Source organism: Vanrija albida (genome assembly GCF_041260175.1).
Source record: "Vanrija albida strain AlHP1 chromosome Unknown contig_2, whole genome shotgun sequence".
NCBI classification, from domain to species: domain Eukaryota; kingdom Fungi; phylum Basidiomycota; class Tremellomycetes; order Trichosporonales; family Trichosporonaceae; genus Vanrija; species Vanrija albida.
Window position 1 is genome coordinate 1,771,482 of NW_027191421.1, and position 19,512 is coordinate 1,790,993.

General features: G+C 61.1%; 8 protein-coding genes across 8 annotated transcripts; 4 read left to right on the plus strand and 4 right to left on the minus strand.

Annotated features, from left to right (window-relative positions):
* Positions 1 to 187: 187 nt before the first annotated feature.
* Positions 188 to 3,125, plus strand: Q8F55_002333 (uncharacterized protein; the record flags this gene model as incomplete). The annotated part of the gene is made up of 11 exons (XM_069350935.1): positions 188 to 422; positions 489 to 779; positions 824 to 1,328; positions 1,374 to 1,435; positions 1,486 to 1,544; positions 1,593 to 1,752; positions 1,794 to 2,230; positions 2,276 to 2,426; positions 2,475 to 2,769; positions 2,807 to 2,879; positions 2,922 to 3,125. 11 exons carry the CDS (start codon positions 188 to 190, stop codon positions 3,123 to 3,125), a joined length of 2,472 nt encoding a protein of 823 aa, XP_069211321.1.
* A 113-nt stretch (positions 3,126 to 3,238) lies between these two features.
* On the minus strand, positions 3,239 to 4,438 carry LIA1 (deoxyhypusine hydroxylase; the record flags this gene model as incomplete). The annotated part of the gene is made up of 4 exons (XM_069350936.1): positions 3,239 to 3,635; positions 3,685 to 3,885; positions 3,939 to 4,236; positions 4,285 to 4,438. The coding sequence occupies 4 exons, from the start codon at positions 4,436 to 4,438 to the stop codon at positions 3,239 to 3,241; spliced, it is 1,050 nt and encodes a 349-aa protein (XP_069211322.1).
* A 481-nt stretch (positions 4,439 to 4,919) lies between these two features.
* Positions 4,920 to 7,200, plus strand: Q8F55_002335 (uncharacterized protein; the record flags this gene model as incomplete). Its single annotated transcript, XM_069350937.1, has 5 exons — positions 4,920 to 5,679; positions 5,720 to 6,120; positions 6,160 to 6,247; positions 6,291 to 6,553; positions 6,589 to 7,200. 5 exons carry the CDS (start codon positions 4,920 to 4,922, stop codon positions 7,198 to 7,200), a joined length of 2,124 nt encoding a protein of 707 aa, XP_069211323.1.
* Positions 7,201 to 7,354: 154 nt separating this feature from the next.
* Positions 7,355 to 8,853, minus strand: LUC7 (splicing factor; the record flags this gene model as incomplete). The annotated part of the gene is made up of 4 exons (XM_069350938.1): positions 7,355 to 7,412; positions 7,462 to 8,531; positions 8,582 to 8,698; positions 8,815 to 8,853. The coding sequence occupies 4 exons, from the start codon at positions 8,851 to 8,853 to the stop codon at positions 7,355 to 7,357; spliced, it is 1,284 nt and encodes a 427-aa protein (XP_069211324.1).
* A 333-nt stretch (positions 8,854 to 9,186) lies between these two features.
* Positions 9,187 to 10,581, minus strand: Q8F55_002337 (uncharacterized protein; the record flags this gene model as incomplete). The annotated part of the gene is made up of 5 exons (XM_069350939.1): positions 9,187 to 9,709; positions 9,745 to 9,821; positions 9,858 to 10,166; positions 10,221 to 10,378; positions 10,437 to 10,581. The coding sequence occupies 5 exons, from the start codon at positions 10,579 to 10,581 to the stop codon at positions 9,187 to 9,189; spliced, it is 1,212 nt and encodes a 403-aa protein (XP_069211325.1).
* A 286-nt stretch (positions 10,582 to 10,867) lies between these two features.
* Q8F55_002338 (uncharacterized protein) lies at positions 10,868 to 14,095 on the minus strand (the record flags this gene model as incomplete). Its single annotated transcript, XM_069350940.1, has 7 exons — positions 10,868 to 11,034; positions 11,083 to 11,152; positions 11,195 to 12,384; positions 12,431 to 12,928; positions 12,978 to 13,068; positions 13,116 to 13,332; positions 13,386 to 14,095. The coding sequence occupies 7 exons, from the start codon at positions 14,093 to 14,095 to the stop codon at positions 10,868 to 10,870; spliced, it is 2,943 nt and encodes a 980-aa protein (XP_069211326.1).
* Positions 14,096 to 15,574: 1,479 nt separating this feature from the next.
* On the plus strand, positions 15,575 to 17,307 carry Q8F55_002339 (uncharacterized protein; the record flags this gene model as incomplete). Its single annotated transcript, XM_069350941.1, has 8 exons — positions 15,575 to 15,641; positions 15,908 to 16,104; positions 16,165 to 16,208; positions 16,263 to 16,322; positions 16,369 to 16,430; positions 16,478 to 16,810; positions 16,855 to 17,092; positions 17,145 to 17,307. The coding sequence occupies 8 exons, from the start codon at positions 15,575 to 15,577 to the stop codon at positions 17,305 to 17,307; spliced, it is 1,164 nt and encodes a 387-aa protein (XP_069211327.1).
* Positions 17,308 to 18,043: 736 nt separating this feature from the next.
* POP1_1 (Ribonucleases P/MRP protein subunit pop1) lies at positions 18,044 to 19,410 on the plus strand (the record flags this gene model as incomplete). The annotated part of the gene is made up of 2 exons (XM_069350942.1): positions 18,044 to 18,716; positions 18,761 to 19,410. The coding sequence occupies 2 exons, from the start codon at positions 18,044 to 18,046 to the stop codon at positions 19,408 to 19,410; spliced, it is 1,323 nt and encodes a 440-aa protein (XP_069211328.1).
* Positions 19,411 to 19,512: the final 102 nt, after the last annotated feature.

Consider the following 19,512-nt stretch of genomic DNA (forward strand, 5'->3'; position numbering starts at 1 on the left):
ACGTGACTCTGTCAGTGCCCTTCGTCATCGTCACCAAGCCACGGCGAGCGCGCGCGACGGACGGACGCTGCATCAGCTCCTTCCTTGGCGACTTTCCACTGCCTTCCTCATCTTTGCTTCATTCTTCTCTCCTCGTTCAACCCCTTCAACCTCATAATCGGCTTTGTCTTTGTGGTCTCGGGCGATAATGGGAAAGGACTTCAAGCTCGCTCTCACACTCCACGGTCACTCGGCAGACGTCCGATACCTCAACGTCCCCGATCCTACCGTCCCCCTCCTCCTCTCGTCTTCGCGCGATGGCTCGGCCATTGTCTGGGGGCCCTCAAAGGATGACCCAAAGCAGTGGGACGCAAAGCTTCGCGTAGAGGAGCTGGAGCGCAACTACGTGAGCTGTGTTACGCTTGTTCGCCATGGAGGACAAGGTGAGCTACATTGGCTTGAGACCTTGTGGGAGCTGTACTGACATGGTCCTCTTCTTCACCTCGCAGCCTACCTGCTCATCGGATCCTCCACTGGACTTCTGTCGTCATACGTTCTTCCAGCGCTCGACTCGGCTGCTTCTAGCTTCGACGCGCCCACTATCCAGCCTCACCACACTCTCATCGAGCACCGCCAGAACCTTTGCGCCATTGACTCCAGCAAGGGCGGTCTCATCGCAACGGGAAGCTGGGACAAAACTGTCATTGTGTGGAAGGATTTCAAGAAGGCCATTCAAATCGAGACCCATACCCAGGCTGTCTGGGCGGTCAAGTTTGTTGGAGAGGACCGTCTCCTGACCGGTAGGTGCTCCATCCTTGTTGTTTTTCGTCCGCTCACTGTTCAGCTTCGGCGGATAACTCCATCACCCTTCACGCCATCGATGTGCAGAATGGGAAGTCGCACCCTCTTCAGACCTACACCGGGCACAGCCAGCCTGTCCGCAGCCTTAGCCTTCGCCCCGACGGTACCGGGTTCTGGAGCTGTGCCAACGACAGTCTTGTGAATGTCTACTCGTTTGACAAGTCAGCGCCCGTCCATTCGCTCTCGGGCCACACCTCGTTCGTCTATTCGGTTTCCGCTTTCCCCGATGGCTCTGGGGCTGTGAGCTCCGGTGAAGATGGCGCGCTCCGCGTGTGGTCCGAGACGGAGCTTGTCCAGTCCATCAACCACCCCACCATGTCTCTGTGGTCTTCAGCTGTCGTTCCAACCGGCAAGGGATCGGAGTACTATGTCGCCTCTGCGGCAGCCGACACTACTATTCGATTCTTCACGCGGTCAGAGGACCTCGAGGCGTCCGTTACCGAGCAAGAGTCGTGGAACAACGAGGTTGCCTCACGCAAACTTGACAAGTCAGTACAGCCTTTCGTCCGTTGTCATATGGCTGACCAGAGTAGGAGCCAAGTCGGCGACGTTAAGCACTCCGATTTGCCAGGAATGGAAGCCTTGGCTCGTCCAGGTTCGTCACCTCCCCCGCCTCGACTGTTGGTTTGTTGACAAGCATTGCAGGAAAGAGCGACGGCCAGGTCATCATGATCAAGAATAACGACCAAGTTGAGGCATACCAGGTTCGTTGATTCTGACATCTCTTTGCATTCTGGCTGACCGCCTGACAGTGGTCTCAATCCGAGACAACTTGGCAGCAGGTGGGACAAGTCGTCGACGCCATTGGGTCGGGCCGTAAGCAGCTGTACAACGGCCAGGAGTGGGACTATGTCTTTGACGTCGACATCGCTGAAGGCGTCCCACCGCTCAAGTTGCCATACAACGTGTCTGGTGCGTGCTTTGAGGACCTTCCAGCAACTTACAGCTCTCAGAGAACCCCTTCATTGCGGCCCAGCGTTTCCTCGAGAAGAACGAGCTGTCTTCGGCGTACATTGACCAAGTCGTCGACTTCATTCACAAGAATACCGGCGGTGTTCAGCTCGGCACTGGCGGCGGTGACACCTTTGTCGACCCCTTTACTGGGGCTTCGCGATACACCGGTGGTGGCGTTTCCACGGGATCCACTGGAGGAGGGTCTGACCCATTCACTGGCGGGTCTCGTTACACTGGTGGTGGTGTCTCAACTGGCACTCCTGCAGCGTACTACGGCGGCGCGGACCCTCTTACTGGTGGCTCGTCCTACACCTCTACACCTGCTCCCATCACCAAGATTCTCCCAGTCAAGAGCTTCCTGTCGTTCAAGAAGATCAACGCGGCGGCGGCGAAGGGCAAGGTGGAGCAGTTCAACACTGAGATCAAGGCTTCGACAGTGAGTGTATTAGAATATGGGGGATGCTTTGCTAACCGCAACCAGTCCAATCTCGCTATCGACGACGCTACGCTTGCGAGTCTGGACGAGGCGATCACCATCGTCTCGTCCGACAAGGTTGCGTCGTCTGAATCTTATGACCCCAAGCTGCTGCTCAATCTGGCGGTGTCATGGGATGCGGCCCACCGATTCCCACGTGAGTGCTCTCTCATTATCGCGCGATCGAAGACTCATACCTTGCCAGTCGTCGACATCCTCAGAGTACTGGCATTGCAGTCGCCTGCCTTTGGCGCTGTTGACTCTGCGCCCGCAGACCTCCTCAAGGCTGGTGGCTGGGGCGAGGCCTGGGCGGGCTCCAAGCCCCAGGTGACCAACCAACTGCTCGCTCTCCGTGCCATTGCCAACCTGTACAACACCGAGGCCGGAAGATCGACGGTGGCTAACGCGAGCGACCACGGCCTTCTGAAGGAGCTGGTCAAGGGCCGCACCTGGGAGCAGATTGGCACGGCCAAGCAGCCGTTCGCGACAGTGGTCCTGAAGTGAGTGGGGTCGTCGAGGTCCACGCTGATGGCGTAGTCACTCCATTCTGGCTGTCAATGGCAAGCTTCCGTCATCTCAAGCCACTGGTCTCCTCGGGCTGATCATCCACGTGAGTTGACACCCACTGCGACTGCCTTTCTGACAGCCTCAGGTCCTGTCCAACGAGATCGCAGACAGTGAGACGATTTACCGTGCGTCGGTCGCCCTTGGCAACCTGCTGTCGTCGCCGATCAGTGGCAGCCTTGCCGTTGGTGAGGTTCAGCGCGGCAAGGACCTGATCTCGTCGCGTGCGTCAAAGTTGAGCGAGAAGCGTCTCACAGACTTGGCGACCGAGATTAGGTCGCTTGGTGCTTAGAAGAAGATACAATACTAGCGTGAAGTACATGCATTGGCATCGAGAGGTACACATGGTATGAGATCATGAGGGTTCAGCCCGTGAACCAGGCTGTTTCTATAAAGTGGGCGGCTTTAAGCCTTGACACCAGCAGCGACGGCAGCGTGGGCCGAGCGCTCCATGCCGGTGGTGTTGCTCTTGCCAGCGGTGAGCGAGTCGAGGGGGTTGAACTGGTCGGTCGAGTTCTCGTACTCCCACATGTCAATGGCGACCTGGCAGCTCTCGCGGACGACCTCGGGAGCCTCTGCCCGGACAGCCCAGTCACGGAGGATGGCGAGGACGCCGCCCTCGGGGAGGGGGTCGTCGCGGGGGTCAATGTCGGTGTCGGCGCCGTCGGAGGCGATACCGCCCAGGGCCTCGGCGGCCTCGTGGCGAACCATCTCCTCCTCCTTGTCGTCGCGCAGGACGCGGAGGAGCGAAGGGATCGAGTGGGGCGACGAGAGCTGACCGAAGATGTACGCGATCTCGTGGCTGGGGAGCGGCGTTAGCTTGAAACCACACATGACATCTTCGTGCTCACCGGAAGAGGGCAGACTCGTCGCCAAAGCCCTCAGCGAGGGCACGGACAGCGTCACGCTCAGCTCCTCCGTAGTCGCGGAGGGCGAACATGGCGCGGTAGCGCTCGAAGAGGGGGAGCTTGGTGTTGAGGAGGTTGGCACGCAGGTCAGCCACGGGCTCCTTTGACGACGACGGCGCGGGGTCGATGGTGGGGAAGTCGGGGCTGTGCGCGGTTAGCCTGTGCTCGAGCGTGCGGCATGGGCCGCCTCGACGTACTTGGGCTGGCGGGCCTTGCCCTCGTCCGAGTGGTCAAACTTGATCTTGTCGACGGCAATCTCGCACGTCTCGCGCACCTCGCGCGCCGGGTCGTCGAGGTAGCGCTCGAGGGTGGGGAGGCTGCTGAGGGCCGAGATGGCGCCGAGCGCCTCGGCCGCCTCGTGGCGCACCATGGCGCAGTGCTTGCCGTTGGGGTTGATGAGCACGTCCTCGAGGATGGGGACGGCGGTGAGCGACTTGAGCTGGCCGAGGACGTAGGCGAGCTCGTGCTTGAGGAGCGCCGAGTCGTCCTTGAGGCCTGCGGGGGTTAGTGTGGACCTGGGTGATTGACGACCGCGCTACTCACCCTCGGCAATGATGGCAATCACCTCGTCGCCGCCCACAGCCTTGAGCATGAAGAGGGCGCGGAAGCGCTCGTGGAGCGGCGTGCTGCCCGACGTGTTGAGGAGGGTGGCGCGGAGGGCAGCGAGCTGCTCGGGGGTGACGGTGACGCCGGCCATTGTGTCGTGTCGTTGTCTTTTGGGTTGGGTGAGGTGGGTGGGGTTGAGGTTGAGACTGGGATCGAGTTTTTTCTACTTCCAAGACTTTCGGCCGGAGCGTGGAGAGTGAGACGACGGGTGGAGGACGGACAAGCGAGAGGGAGAGGCGCTCTGCACACTCTGCACAATCTGATAAACAGAGCCAAGACACAAAAAAAGTCAAGAGCCGATGATTTTCATTACAATCACCGTGGGAAAGTTATCATTGCCTAATTCCCTCTCGGGTCTCATTAGCCTTCTATTTGAATACCATCAGGCTCATACGGCCGAGTTGCCACCCGACTAACCAACCTCCACTCTGTCAGTCACCCGAGCTTGCATCTCACTTGCCGGTATACCCGCCGTGAGTCATCACACCGACCGACGCTTTCGACGCTTTCGACGCTTTCACCACTAGCACATGCTCTTTCGAACCGCTGTCCGAGCAGCTCCATCGCGCACAATGACACAACTACAGCAGCCGGCCTCCAAAGTGCCGATCCACCGCCTCCCGCGGCCCTCGGCGACGCTGCAGGGCGCGCTCAAGCGCCTCTCGCTCGGAGACAACCCCTCGGCGCAGCGCCGCTCAAAGGTGTTCCCCACGTCGTCGCGCGGCGTGTGGGCGCGTGTCAACCCCCTCTGGGACAACTGGCCGATCCAGATCTCCAAGGAGGAGCTCGTCGAGCTCGGCGTCGACCTCGACAAGGGCGAGCAGATCAGCGTCGAGGACGTCCTCAAGCGGTGGGACCCGACCGACGTGCTCGGCGAGGCCGAGGGCGGACTCAAGGTCCTCAGCAGCAAGCACCGACTCAAGCTCGAGCCCGCGCTGCTTGGCATCGCTGGCCCCGCGCTCGAGCACAACCTGCCGCAGCTCGACGTGGGCGATGCCCACGACCTGGATGCGCCGGCCAAGGCTGGGACTAGTGAAGCGCGCGACGCCCTCGTGGATATTATCTCTGGGCGTAAGGTCCTCAGCTCGGGACCTGGTGCCGAGGAGAACGCAGAGTACGGCCCATGGTCGACACGGTACACTGGCCACCAGTTCGGTCAGTGGGCCGGCCAGCTCGGCGACGGCCGCGCCATCTCGCTGCTCGAGACGACCAGCGGGCTGGGCGGGCGCCAGGAGATCCAGGTGAAGGGAGCGGGCAGGACACCGTTCTCGCGACAGGCGGACGGCCTCGCTGTCCTGCGGTCCAGCGTGCGCGAGTACCTCGGGGCTGAGGGTAGGTGGGGTCGTTGTGGACTGTAGCTGACGGTTCTCAGCCATCGCGGCGTTGGGTATCCCCTCGACGCGCTCCCTCGCGATCCTAACATCGCCGGTCGAAGTAGCCCGTGAGCAAGGCTACGAGCCGTCTGCGCTCGTCGCCCGCGTCGCGCCTTCCTTCATCCGTATCGGCCACTTTGAGGCCATGAACCCCGGGGATGCGGGTAGAAACACGCACCAGCTCTTCCTCGGCGGCCGGTGGCAGGAGGACGAGAAGGACGAGAAGGACGCACTTGGCGGACAGGGCAATCTCGAGGGCCTGCGCGACTTGACGGCCTGGGTCAAGGACGGCATCATGAAGTTTGACGGCAGCGTCAAGGACTGGTTCCTCGAGGTCGTCAAGCGCAACGCCGAGACCACGGCCCTGTGGCAGGTCTACGGCTTCATGCACGGCGTGCTGGTGAGCTGCGACCTTCGTCGAGATACTGACAGCTTTCAGAATACGGACAACATCTCTATTCTGGGTTTGACTATCGACTATGGACCATATGCGTTCATGGACCAGTACAACCCAGGGCACATCTGCAGTGAGTTGCTGGCCGTGGTTGGCCATCCCAGCTAACCCAACAGACCACTCGGACCCCACCGGCCTGTACTCATACAAAAACCAGCCTCCCCGCGTCGCGTTTGCCCTCGACTCACTAGGCAGCGCCCTGCTGCCGCTTCTCGGCTACGAGAAGCTCAACGGCAAGGTGCCAGCCGAGGGCTGGGCCGAGGGCGCCTCTACGGACGACGTGCGCAAGTGGGAGGCGGCCGGCCTGGAGGCGATCAGCGACTGGTCGACCGATTTCATCCAAACCGTCGAGCAGACTGAGCGCGAGGGATGGGGAAGGGTGAGTCATGTCCACAGCGCACACTAACAGCCCAGCGGTTCGGCCTCCGGACGTACCAGGACTCGGACGACCGGGACGTCGTGCAGGACTTCCTCTCGCTGCTGCGCGCGCACGGCGCCGACTTCCACGCGTCGCTGCGCGAGCTGTCAAACTTTGAGCCGTCCAAGATCGACGACGACGCCTACAGGCGCGCGTACGCCAAGCGCTGGGTGGCCAACACGACAATCGACCTCCAGTCCGACTCGGCCATGCGCGCCGAGGAGGGGATCACGGCCTGGCTGCGCGTGTACGCCGCGCGGGCGAGCGCACCCGCCGAGAAGGCCGCGTGGGATAAGGACGCGCCCGACGGCGAGTGGGAGGCGATCCGCACCGTCGCCATGCGCGCAGTCAACCCGCGCTTCGTGCTCCGCCAGTGGCTGCTCGAGGAGACGATCAAGAACGTCGACGACAAGCTCAAGGCCAACGACGTGCCGGGCGCGCGCAAGACGCTCGCCCGCGTCCTCGACCTCGCAACACAGCCTTTCGAGCCGTACGGCGAGGACGGAGAGTGCGAGGCCAACCCGTCCGACGAGGACGTTGAGCGCATGCGCCTCTGCGGCCTCGGCCCCCAAAACTTCCTCGGATTCCAGTGCAGCTGCAGCAGCTAGACGTGGTAGTGTATTCTGAACTCTTGTAGTGTAGAGCGTGTTATGGCAGGCGAGTTTGCGTCAGTCTCTTGTCACACAGTCCTGCGCAAGATGCTGCAATACTGCATGGATGTCGGCCTCAACTCGCGCGCGTACGCGCCGCCACTACTATACACTACACGACACGACGCTTGGACGGCGACCTGGATCTCTCTGTCCGTCTCCTGTCGTCGCTGGGGCCACTGTCAGCACAAATACACACTGGCACACGGCACCACTGACTCGTACTTGTCCCGGTCACTCCTCTCACGGTCGCGATCGCGCCTGTCGCGGTCGTCGTACCGGCTCCTCTCGCGATCGCGGTCGCCGTACTTGTCATCCCGGTGGCGGTCCCCGTACCTGTCCTCTCCGCGGTGCCTGTCGTCGCGGTCCCCGTAGCGGTCTCGCTCGCGGTAGCGGTCGCGGTCGTCGTACCTGTCGCGGTCGCGGCGGTCGTAGTCTCGCCTGTCACGGTCGCTGCGGTCGCGCTCGCGCTTCTCGTCCTCGACCAACTCGCCCGCCTCGCGCTTGCCCTTGTCGCCGTGGCCGACCGAAGGGAGCTCGTCTGCGGGCGGGACGCGCGGGTGGTGCGTCGGCGTGTGGGGGATCGAGTCGGCGGGCCCGGGTGCGCCAGTCGGCGCAGTGTGGCCATGCGATGCCGGAAGCGGCCACGGAGGGATTCCGCCCGGGCGAGGGGGAGGAGGGCCACTAGACGGCGGTGGTCCTTGTGGTGGGCCGCCGGGTCCGCGAGCCTGCATCCGCTGCTCGGCCCACGCGGCCATAATCTTGCGGAGCTCGTGGAAGCCGAGATGCATCTTACCACCAAAGTGGTCGGCAAGACGCTTGTCCGAGTCGAGGACACTCAACATGGCACCACAGATCTCACACACGCGGAGCTTCTGGTGGCCCGAGGCACCGGCGTTCTCGTTGAGAATCTGCAGCTCCTTCTCCTTGTCCGTCTTGAGCTGCTTGAGCGCGTCGACGGCCGCGAGCTTCTCCATCGACTCTTCGACCTTGCCGGCCTCACCGAGCTGCTCAATCTCCTCGGTTCCACCCTGGATCGACAGCTCGATCTCGCCAATTTCTCTCATCAGGTCGACCGTCTTGCGGTTCTCCTCGGGCGTCTTCTCAAGCTTGCGCTGCGACGCACGGATACGGCGGTCGCACTCGTCGACAAACTGGTAGATGTTGTTCTCGTGCTCCTGGCGGAAGGCGTTGATGCGCGGGTCGTTGGGGTTGGCCTCCTGCGCCTCCTTGAACTGCTTGAGGATGCGGTCCGAGTGCGTCTTGGGGCAGGGTCCCAGGTCCATTTTCTTGCCGCCGTCAGCGGCGAGTCGCGAGCCGCAGGGCAGGCCAGACTTACCGTGTTGCTAAACGTGTCGTGCAAGCAGGTGCCGAAGAGGTAGTCGCGGCACACCTTCTCGTTCCACCAGTCGAGGTTGGGCGGCTGGAATCCCATCGCCTCTGGGCCCATCATTTGCTACGCGTGTGAAGGGCATGACACGGGATTGACAGGAGGAGATGGAAGCAGGAGGGAGGTTGTTGGAGGAACACCGGCGTCAGCCTGCAACCTTCACTCTGCAACGCCAAACTCACCTCGAGCAGCTTGCGCTGCATCTCCGCCATCTTGCCCATGTTGGATAAAGCTCTGGTCAGACAAGGGGCCGCCAGGCGATGATGTAAAGGATGAGTGCAGTGGGAGCAGCGAGTTGGACGAGTTGGACCAACATTGTCGAGAGATCGGTTGTAACCTGGTGGATCAATCGGTCGGCTGAGACGGAAGCAAATCTACCCAATCCCCGCCACGCGATCGTGTGGCACAGCGACGACGGCCATGGTGATGCCGAAGACGCAAACGGCGACGAGAACAGCTTGCACCATGCACACGCTGCCAGCGGGAGATGAAATGTGCGCAGATGCATGTGACGGTATCCCTGGGACACCTTTCTATTCGTCTTCCTCGCCATCCTACGCCTCGACCTCAATGACAATGTCGTCCTCCTCGCCGTCCTCATCAAACCCTGGAACATGGATGTAGTCCTCGTCGTCGTCCTCATCGTACTCCAAGTCGTCGCCACTCAAGTCAATGGAGAGAAGGCCGCTGGACAGCGCATACGTGACGAATGCCACACCGGCGGCGGCAAACCAAGCGTAGCGGCCCCAAGCAAACTGGCGTTCCTTCTCCTTGGCCTTTACTTCAAGCTCGTCGGCATCCAATCCGCTGGCATCCGGGACAGAACCCCCGGCAGATCCTCCAGCCCATGCAGGCAGGCTGAGTTTCAGGCTCTCCACGAAGCTCGGCGGTGAAGGAGGCGCAAGGCGCCTGACCGCGCCCCAGCCACCGGGGAAGATGGTCGCCCGCATGGCGTCGTGGTGCGCAGCGAGGACGGGGTACGTTTCTCTCAACAGGTTTGCCAGAAGAGAGTTGGGGAGGTTGGTCGAGAGGACGAGCGTGAGCTGCGAAAACAGCGCAATGTCGAGGGACGTCGGCCTGGGCAGTCAGCATCGTCCAACCGCGCAACCCACATCGAGCCAAAGAAGAACTTGTTCTGCCCAAGCTTGCGCACCAGCGGGTCGAAGGCCCCGCGTGCGCGCTGCAGGATCTAGCAGGTCAGCGAGCACAATGCCGTGGCACCTACAGTCTCCTCCCCGAACTTGCGCTTACGCTCGGCAGCCTCCCGGCCGGCCCGCCAGCCAGACCACGCGCGGTCAGTCTTGGTGCCGCCTGGGCCGATGACGAAGCTCTCCTCGAGGCGCTTCTGGTCCTCCTCGGCCGCCTCGCCATAGTGCAGCCCGCCGACGCCCCACAGGCCGACGGCCTCGAGCCGCGCCTTGACGATGCCCTTGAGCCGCTGCGGCACATACAGGTTCATCGGGAACGGGCACGCCGCGAGCTGCGCCGCGCCGATGACGGGGTAGTTTGGCGGCAGGGAGTAGAGCGAGTGGTTCTGGGGAGGGGAGGGGTCAGCTGGAGCCGCACGCTGGCGCAACGCAACACTCACGACGAGGTCGGTGACCTGCCCGTCGATGTACGCCTTCCACACGTCCGCCTCGGCCTTCTGCGCGGCACTCAGATCAGCATCGCTGTCGTTCCAGCCGGACAGGGCCGAGAAGTTGTCGGTCGGGATCGCCGCGCCGTTCTGCGCGACGTAGGCCTTGCCTGGGGGTGTCAGCCGGGTGGGCAAGTAGTTGCTAGCAGGCCGCCCCGCCGCACTCACCGTTGGCAGCCCAGTCGGCGGTTTGGACAGCTGCGTCGACGCCGCCCGCGTGGATCGTCGACAGGAGGTAGATTGACTCGCTGTCCGAGGCCGGAAGAGGGGCCAGTGGAGGCGTGGTGTACACTACCACGTTTGACCTAGACATTGTTGTCGAGTTGTGGGATGGAGCAAGAGGCAGAAGAGCGACAATGCCGGTTTCAGCGTTGAAACCCGATGTGGTTTGTCTTTTCACGACGTCAATGTGGAGGTCGGCCAGAACAGGCACACACAACCAAGCAAGGTGCAACAACACCCCGAACCCGCTCTCCAACCAGGCAAGGCATCAAAACATGCAAGGGATATGTATAATTACACAGTGTAGGACATGGGGTAACTGGGTATCTCGGGTATTGGGTGTATTCGTGTGGTATGTCGGTAGTTGTATGTATATCTCACTTGGCCGCAGTCTTCGCGAACCTCATGAACGCGCGCATACCGCTCATGAAGCCTCCTCCGCCAGTTGCGCCGTAGTGGTCGAGCGTCTTGCCTTCGTCGTCGCGCCAGACACCATCGGCATCGACGCCGCCGTATTGCATCGTGTTTTGGTTGGTGAAGAGAGCTGGGTCGTGGTTACCACTGCATTACAACGAGCGGGTGAGCCACTCACTGTCCAACATCTCCTTGGTCTGCTGCTTGCTGTCCAGGATGACGTTTACTTCTGAACTGTGGAAGACGGACTGAGGCGTGTTAATAAAGGAGACTTTGGGGGCTTTGCCCACCTGGGTATCCATGTTGCCGTTACCGAGACACATGACCTCGTCGTCGAACGACGCAAACTTGATGTGGCAGTTGCGCTGCTTCTTCACAGCGTTCAAAGGTCGCACCTGGTCCTTTCCAGTGTACCAATACACCTTGAGGTGCTTTGACTTGTCCTCGGCGCCGAGCTTCTTGTAAAGGCGGTCGACAACCTGCTCGTTGGTACCGCCTTGGAAGGGGATACTTTCGCCTTGATCGTTGAAGCCCAGATCCAGAAGAAGGATGACCTCCACGCCACGGCGACATGTCTGCTTGATGGCTCGCACGATGGGACGGGCGTTGAGCGTCGGTGTCTGGATGAGCACACGTTTCTTGGCGAAGCGGAAGCCGGCCAGCCATGCGGCGTTCTGCGGGTTCCGGATATCCTGGTGTCCAGGCATGCCGTGCGGCCGCCGACATGTCATGGCGACTGGGAATGGGGTGTGCGGTGCGTGGACGACGTGGGGCCGGAAGGTGTCAATGTCATCAGAGTCGTCCACAGTGGCCCATGCTTCTGAGAGAGCACCGGCGTTGAATCGCTTCGACAGCTTGAAGAGGCGCTTTGATCCAGCGCCATCAGGAATTGGCTCGTCGATCGACACCTTGGGACGGTAGGTTGGTGTCGCCGCGCCAGATGGCAGCGGCGTATCATCATAGTAGTACCGGCTCGGTGTCAGAGCTCCCGTACGATTCGGCGTTCTCGCGCCGGATTGACTTGGGTTGCGACCTCCAGTGGCCAGGTGGAGGACAGGACGGCCGGGGTGGGCAGTTGGCCCTTGTGGCCCCATGGTCTTCTCTGTTGACCCGTTGGGAGTAGCCTGCTCGGCCACGACGTCTTCCTTCACGGTCGGCATCTCCGTCACCGTGTGGAAGGGGCTGTCCGTGGCCGTGCTGACCGATTCTGGCTTGCCATCTGTATCGCTGTGGAGAGACAGAGGGGGGATGCTGTCAACGTGTGTCGTGTCTTCTGTTCTGGCGGGCGAGTTGAGGTTGTCGTCGTCTGTGGTATCTCCGACAGAGAATCTGGCGTGCGATGGTGTAAATGACGCCTTAGTCTTGAGTGGAGTACCGTGCAGTGACGCGGGCAGTGATGGGGATGTTGGCGCCGAGACCGACGGTGCTGTATTACGAGCGTTGGCGGCTGTGATGGCAGCGGTTTCCTCGTCTTGAAAGTCTGCAACTGGTGTGAGCTCTGAGCCTGTGCGTCCACTCCCACGTACGAGCAAGCTTGGTGAGGTCCGTGGCACTCGTCCGACGACTGCCAGGGCGACTGCCGAATCCAAACCGCTCTCCAAAGTCACGAATCTGCGTCATCGCGGTCGCTGAGCGCAGGGCAAACTCCTCTTGCGTGTGTGTAATATTTTGCCTCTGCGTTGCGATCACCTGTCGCACGGCTTCGTAGAGTCGGTCACGGGTGGGGTGCGCCGACTCTGCTGCGTTCCTCGCTCTCTCATCATCCAAGTCCTGAGCCTGGCGACGAAGAAGGAGGCGTGCGGCCCGAGCAGCCTTCATGATTTCAATGTCCGAGAAGTAAGGGTTGCGGTCCTGGAACAGGTATCGGATCTCGCCAGTCTTGGGGTCGCGGGGAGGGTCGTATGGCTTGTCGATCCGGGGAAGTGGTGGCGCCAGCTTGTTGTGCCACGAGTGGAGGGCAACCTCGTAGAATGAATCGACAATGGGGCCCTCCAGATGGGTCATCATCTCAAGGTTTGGGCGGTCTCGGCCCGGTCAGCACATTGATCAACATACACACACACGGCTACATACCCTGGATGTTGTTGCTGTTCAGAAGCACCACTTTGCGATCCACGATCAGGAACTTGCAGTGGAACGTGCCGAGAAGCATCTTGTGGAAGTTCTGACAGAGTCAACACCACGCCTCTGCCGAGCACTCGTGCCACTCACAATGACTTCAAGGTCTAGCCCGGGGATGTCCTCCTTGGCCGGGAGGTCCAGCGGCGTCCACCCAGACGACTTGACAGGCGCATGTGCGTTCCAAATCTGCTCCAAGCTTCCACGGTCGTACATGATCTTGACGATGACTTTCGAACGCTTCTGCTCCATGACCTTTGCCGACAGATCGCGCAGGGCCCCTGAGACAGTGTTGACCGAGTCCGATGGCCTACGAGGGTCAGCACTGCCTCCTGCTTGCTTCTCCCAGCCCGCAGCACTCACTGCCAGTAGTTTGTAGCCAGAAAGATCTCCTCCTTTGCGCGGACAATAACGTCGCGGTAGTGCTGCATGATGTCGGGGATGACGGAGATGATGCTGAGGGGCATGGTCGTCGTGCTCCCGAGAAGGTCGGGGGCACACATACCGGCCAGCGGGTCGCGCTTCGTCGTGGGCAGGACCGAGAGGTACATGTTCCAAAACAGTTCGGAGACTTCAACTCCATCGGCATCTTCGCCCGGGAGTCGCCAGCCAGCCTTGCGTCGGAGCTCGACTCCCTTCTGCTCCCAGTATTCGTGCTCGTCTGGCGTCATGCCGTCGATCACCGAGTGTTTGACCGCAAACCGACGTGCCAGGCGAACGACGGGGTTGGGAGATGGAAACATGCGCCGCTTTGCCGTGCCGACAGTGTGGGTTGGGTTCGATGCAATGTACTGGGTCAAGGTCTTTTTGGTGTGTGGAGCCGAGGGATGGTCTTTTGCCTCATGGCTCGAGGTGGTCACACGCCCCGCCGACGAGTCCTCAGCGGCCATGGCTGCGGATGCTGGCGGTGCTTGAGCTGCTGATGGTGGTGGGTAGTGGCTGTGCTCGCCACCTGTGCCGTTCACAAGTGGTGGTTCGATGTGCCCCTCTGGCTGCGGCGGTGTCAATGGTGTTGGGTTCGGTGTGGCTGCGGGGGGAACCGAGCCGCCGCGGTCCGGTAATGGAAGTGACATGGCCGTGGTTCGCCCGACTGGGCGTTTGGTGTCGATGAGAGATGTAGTTGATGGGGGGTGATGCAGCGTTGAGATGGAAAGGGAAGGGTGAAGTTGAAGTGGCCGCCGCCGGGTAAAGAGGGTTGGAGTAGTGGTGGGTGGGTGGTGGTGGTCGAGTGACGTCGAAAGTCCCGAATGCAATGGAGCGAAGATGGGAGTGTGGGGGTCTATTTCTGGGTGACGTTGAGAGATGGGGAAGGAGCCAGGTCGAGCCACCAGGCAGGCGGGTGGGGCAGCACGCGACCTCGACCGATGCACAAAGAGGGATGCGACGACGAGAAGCTGGATGCAAGAGATGTGATAGAGTGGATGCGACGATGCGTGTGGTGTCAATGATGCGTGGTGGTGGATGGATGGATGCTGCACGCTGCACGCTGCACCACACTTGACAGTGACACTGCTCAAAGAAGCAGCAAGGCGAAGGGTAAGTAATGACGACCCTGCCTGCAGCCAGCCTGCCCTACACGCCTCCCCTTAAAACCCACGAGGAGGCCAACGAGCGACATGATGTAGTGTCATGCCTCGCTACTAATGCACTGCAGCGGCGCACACTCTGCACAGCGCGCAGCAACTGCACACCACGATCCCCTTAGTGCCCCTCTGATGAGGATTGCAAGAGTACCCGGTATTCAGTAATGTAACTGGTCGCCTGCTAGGTGAATGCGTATGCCCCGGGGTCGACTGCAGGCTGCTGTCTGCTGGCTGCTGGCTGATGGCGACTGAGTCAACAGTGTCCTGAAACGGGCGCACAAGACACCTATGTAGACGATGCCAAGCAAGGCCGACGTGACTGCGGCGGCTGCGAGTCACAGAGAACATGCGACCAATGTCTTGGAGTTGTCCAGGTCTGGCACCACACTGCAGATCGAGGTCGGGGCCAGCCTGCTGCCTGCCTTCACTGCCGTCAGCCACTGCCCGGTGTAATCCAGAGCGAGACAGGGGCCAAGCAACTCACGCCCTGTGACGTTGTGCATCTCGATCGTCGATAAAACAGGGGGACCGCTTAAGCAGGCGACCGGAGTCACGTGACTCAAACGCACGCGACATACACCCGCAACCTCTCCGCCTCCACCTCCACTCTGGAAATCATTTACCCGGGGTTGCCGGAGACTAGCTCCAGACAAAAATGCTTCCGCCCCGCCCCCCGCCCAACCCGCGGCTGTCCGTCTCATCGGCCCGGACCGATTCGACCCACTCTAACCGCCAATCTACCTCAACCCGACAACGCGACATCCCCGCCCCCAGCTACATCTCGACTCTTCTTCTTCCACAACTCTCCCCAACAACTCGCTATCACAACTATCGTTGTACCCCCGTGCTCTACCACGACAGCCCGTTGAAATCGCCCACTTTGCAACTGCAACAGTTGTTAATCCGCCTTATCGCCCCCAACCTCCCTCCAACTCGCCTCCTCGACCTCCTCGTCGACTCTCTTCAGCCATGTCGTTCCAGCAGGCTCCTCACAAGCTCCTCGTCATTCCGGGGCCCATAGAATTCGACTCATCAGGTAAAAATTGCTTCTTCCAGCAGGGTTTTAAACGAAAGAACGACCCAGAAATGTGGTCAGATGGTCGAGATGTGGTTGTGGAGCGGTGCGGGAGGTTTTGTTGCGGACTTTGGCCCCTTTCGGCCCAGGTCTCTTCTGTTTTTGGGACTACGGTACATGCGTTGTCCTACGAGCTGCTGTATCTCGGAAAGAGTAGAGAAATCTGGCCAGTGAACCGAGGAGGATACCCCTTGAGATAGTTTGTGGCAGTGCTGACAACCTCCCAGTCCTTCTCGCCAATGCCACTCCCGGCACCTCGCACGTTTCGCCTGCGTTCATCCCCGTCTTCGGTGACTGCCTGCGCCTTCTGAAGAAGGTTCTGTACGGTGAGAAGCCTGGAAACCAGCCGTTCCTCATTGCGGGCTCGGGCACTCTTGGCTGGGACGCCACTGCCGCCAACCTCGTTGAGCCTGGAGAGGACGTCGTGAGTATTTGAAAGGGTCCAAGCAACCCCCTCGCACCTTCAGCACTAACCACACTCCAGCTCGTCCTCAACCACGGTTACTTTGGTGACTCGTTCGCGGACTGGTGAGAAAGCCCGGTATCCGACGGCAGAATCAAGTGAAACTGACATGGCGCCAGCCTCGAGACCTACGGCGCCAAGGTGACCCAGCTCAAGGCGCCTATTGGTGGCGTTGTCTCGTGAGTCTGTGCACTGATCACGAGGAAGGTGGCTGACCAGAGACAGGGAGTCGGACCTTGTCTCGGCTCTCAAGTCCAAGAAGTTTAAGCTTGTCACGATCACCCACGGTGGGTACAGTGCTGAAAGTATGAGCCGTGTTCTAACCGATATGCAGTGGACACCTCGACTGGTGTTCTCGCGCCTGCTGGTCGCTATGCCGAGCTCGTCAAGCAGAACTCGCCTGACACTCTGATTGCTCTCGACGCCGTCTGCTCGGTCGCTTCGGAGGAGATTCGCTTCGACGACTGGGGTATCGATGTCGTTATCTCGGCCACCCAGAAGGGTCTCGGTGTTCCTCCCGGTCTCTCGGTTGTTCTCGCTAGCGAGCGCGCCATCAAGACCCTTGAGGCCCGCAAGGCCCCCGTCGGCAGCTACTACATCTCGTGGAAGCGCTGGCTCCCTATTATGCGCGCCTACGAGGAGGGCCGCCCCGCGTACTTCGCCACCCGTGAGTGCTTCTGCTGACTCTGTGACTCTCGCTTACCCCCATAGCCCCCGTTCAGCTCGTCTACGCGCTCCAGGTCGGCCTCAAGGAGATTGTGGAGGGCAAGCAGTCGCTCGAGGACCGCTTCGCCGCCCACAAGGCCGCTTCGAACAAGATCAAGGATGGCCTTGCCCAGCTTGGTGTCGGCTTTGTTCCCCTTGGCCGTGACATTTCCGCCAACGGCATGACCGCTGCCAAGTACCCCGAGGGTGTCGCTGCTGCCGATGTCCTCCCCAAGCTCGCCGAGTGAGTGTAACGGTGGAAGGGCTCACATGATGATTGAAGCTAACAAGCCTAGGCTCGACATTGTTGTCGCGGGCGGCCTCCACAAGGACATTGCCTCGACCTACTTCCGCATTGGCCACATGGGCGTGACTGCGGTCAAGACTGAGCGCGGCGACCTCGACAAGGTCCTCGCCGGCGTCAAGACTGTCCTTGACGCTGCCCGCGCGAAGAAGTAAGGATGATAGATGGTTGTTAACAGCGGTGTACTCATACCGCTTCCAAAAGAATGCAGTTCGAATTGTATGAGTCTGCCCATGCATCTAAGAGCGTCTCTGCGAGACTGTGAACACGAGTGAGTGGTTTCTTCCTTCCTTCAAGAATCAAGCGAAGAAACGTGCGCTGAGAAGACTGCGCTTGGCGCTTTGTGACTTTGGTAGGTGCCGGCAGTGTGTGGTGGGTGAGTTTGGGCTACGCGTCATTGCGGTGGACAGTGGAGTCGGTCTGTCAGTGGGGCGTCTTGGGTCGGGTATCATGTCAGAGGGATAGCACATTCAGTAAGGGATAAGGACACGACCTGTACTTGTACTTGTTGGGTAGCATGTAAGGTGTTTGCATTGCGCTGTGCATTTCCACGCACTGTCGTCGATGTGCCAAGCAGCCACCGGTGCCAGTGTGCGGCAGTGCGGCCAGCCAGGGGCTTCGGCGTCGTCGTTGCAGGCACCGCCCACGCGATTTCCTCAAAAACAACCTGCGCCTGCGTAGTTCTGCCCGCGCGCGCTCGCTGGCACAATCTCGTGCAGTCTGCTTCTCCCAAGGTCCCTCAACCACTCGACCTCTGTCGTCGCTCGCTCGCACCCTACAGCCGCTAGCCAGTCAGCCCGGACCCCCGAGCCGACCCCCGCCGCCCAGCCGCCGCCGCCGCCGCCGAACATGTCGACACAAACGACGGTCCCGCGCGCAAGCGTCTCTCGCATGGCGATTGCTCCATTCGCCCGTCTACTGCGCCGCATGTCGATCCCGCTGCCGACCAACCTGCCGACGTCGCCGAGCCACCTGCTCACGCCGGCAAAGCTGCACGTCGCGGCCGCGTTCCAGCGCCTCGACCTGCGCCTCAGCCCCGCCAGCACGATTGAGCGCGCGCGCAAATGGCAGCCGAGCGCGTCGGGCGTCGCCCAGCTCGCCATCATGTTCGCGGTGTGGGTCTACGCCCTGTCGGTCATGACGGCCCCGCTGCTGGTGCGCATCGCCATCCCCGCCCTCTGGGCGCTCGTCGTCCTCGTCCCCTTCTCGAGCCAGCTCATGTGGCCCGCGACGCCCGTCCTCACCTGGGTCATCCTCTTCTTCTCGGCCCGCTACATCCCCTCGGACGCCCGCCCCGCCATCCACGTCAACCTGCTGCCTGCGCTCGAGTCGGTCATGTACGGGGCCAACATCTCCGACCTGCAAACTAGGTACACGCACCCGCTGCTCGACATCCTCGCGTGGCTGCCGTACGGCGTGCTCCACTTCATGCTCCCCGTCGTCGTCGCCCTGCTCCTGTGGATCTTTGGCCCCCGCGGCAGCGCCCAGTACTGGGGCAAGGCGTTTGGCTTCATGAACCTGTTCGGCGTCATCACCCAGATTCTCCTGCCGTGCGCGGCACCATGTGAGTTGTGGACGGCGTGGAGTGAGCTCGGCTAACATTCACAGGGTACGAGATCATCCACGGCCTCACGCCCGCAAACTACAAGATGTCGGGCTCGCCAGGCGGCCTGCTGCGTATCGACCGCGTCTTCAACTCGAACGGCTACACCAACACGTTTGGCTCGGCGCCGCTCGTCTTTGGCGCGTTCCCGTCGCTCCACTCGGGCTGCGCCGTCATGGAGGCCCTCTTCCTCGCCCACTTCTTCCCGTTCCTCAAGCCGCTGTACTGGGGCTATGTCGGAATCCTGTGGTGGGCCACCATGTACCTCTCGCACCACTACCTCATCGACCTGACGGGCGGCGCTAGCCTCAGCGTCCTCGTCTTCTACCTCTTCATGCCCGACGACTTCAAGGACATTGACAACATCCACTGGCCCTCGAGCGCCGGCGGCGGCGGCGCGGGCGCGTACGAGATGGTCCAGAGCAACGGCCACGCCGAGGTCGACTTTGACGAGGAGATCCGTAAGCTCGAGGAGGAGGGCGACGACTCGGCCATTGCCGACGACGTGGAGAGCCAGCTGCCCGACTCGCCCTCAAAGCCGCGCACCAAGCGGACCGTGAGCTGGGGTGAGACGCGCGTGCTGGGAGAAGAGGGCAGCAACGGCGAGGGATCGTCATCATCCCAGCAGCAGGCCCAGTCGGCCAACAGGCAGTAGTAGGACGATGGCTATTTAGACGGCTACCAGCAGAAGACGAGCAGCGCAGCACTCGACTCATACAATGCAATGCAGATTCATACGACATGTGGTACGCGGGGC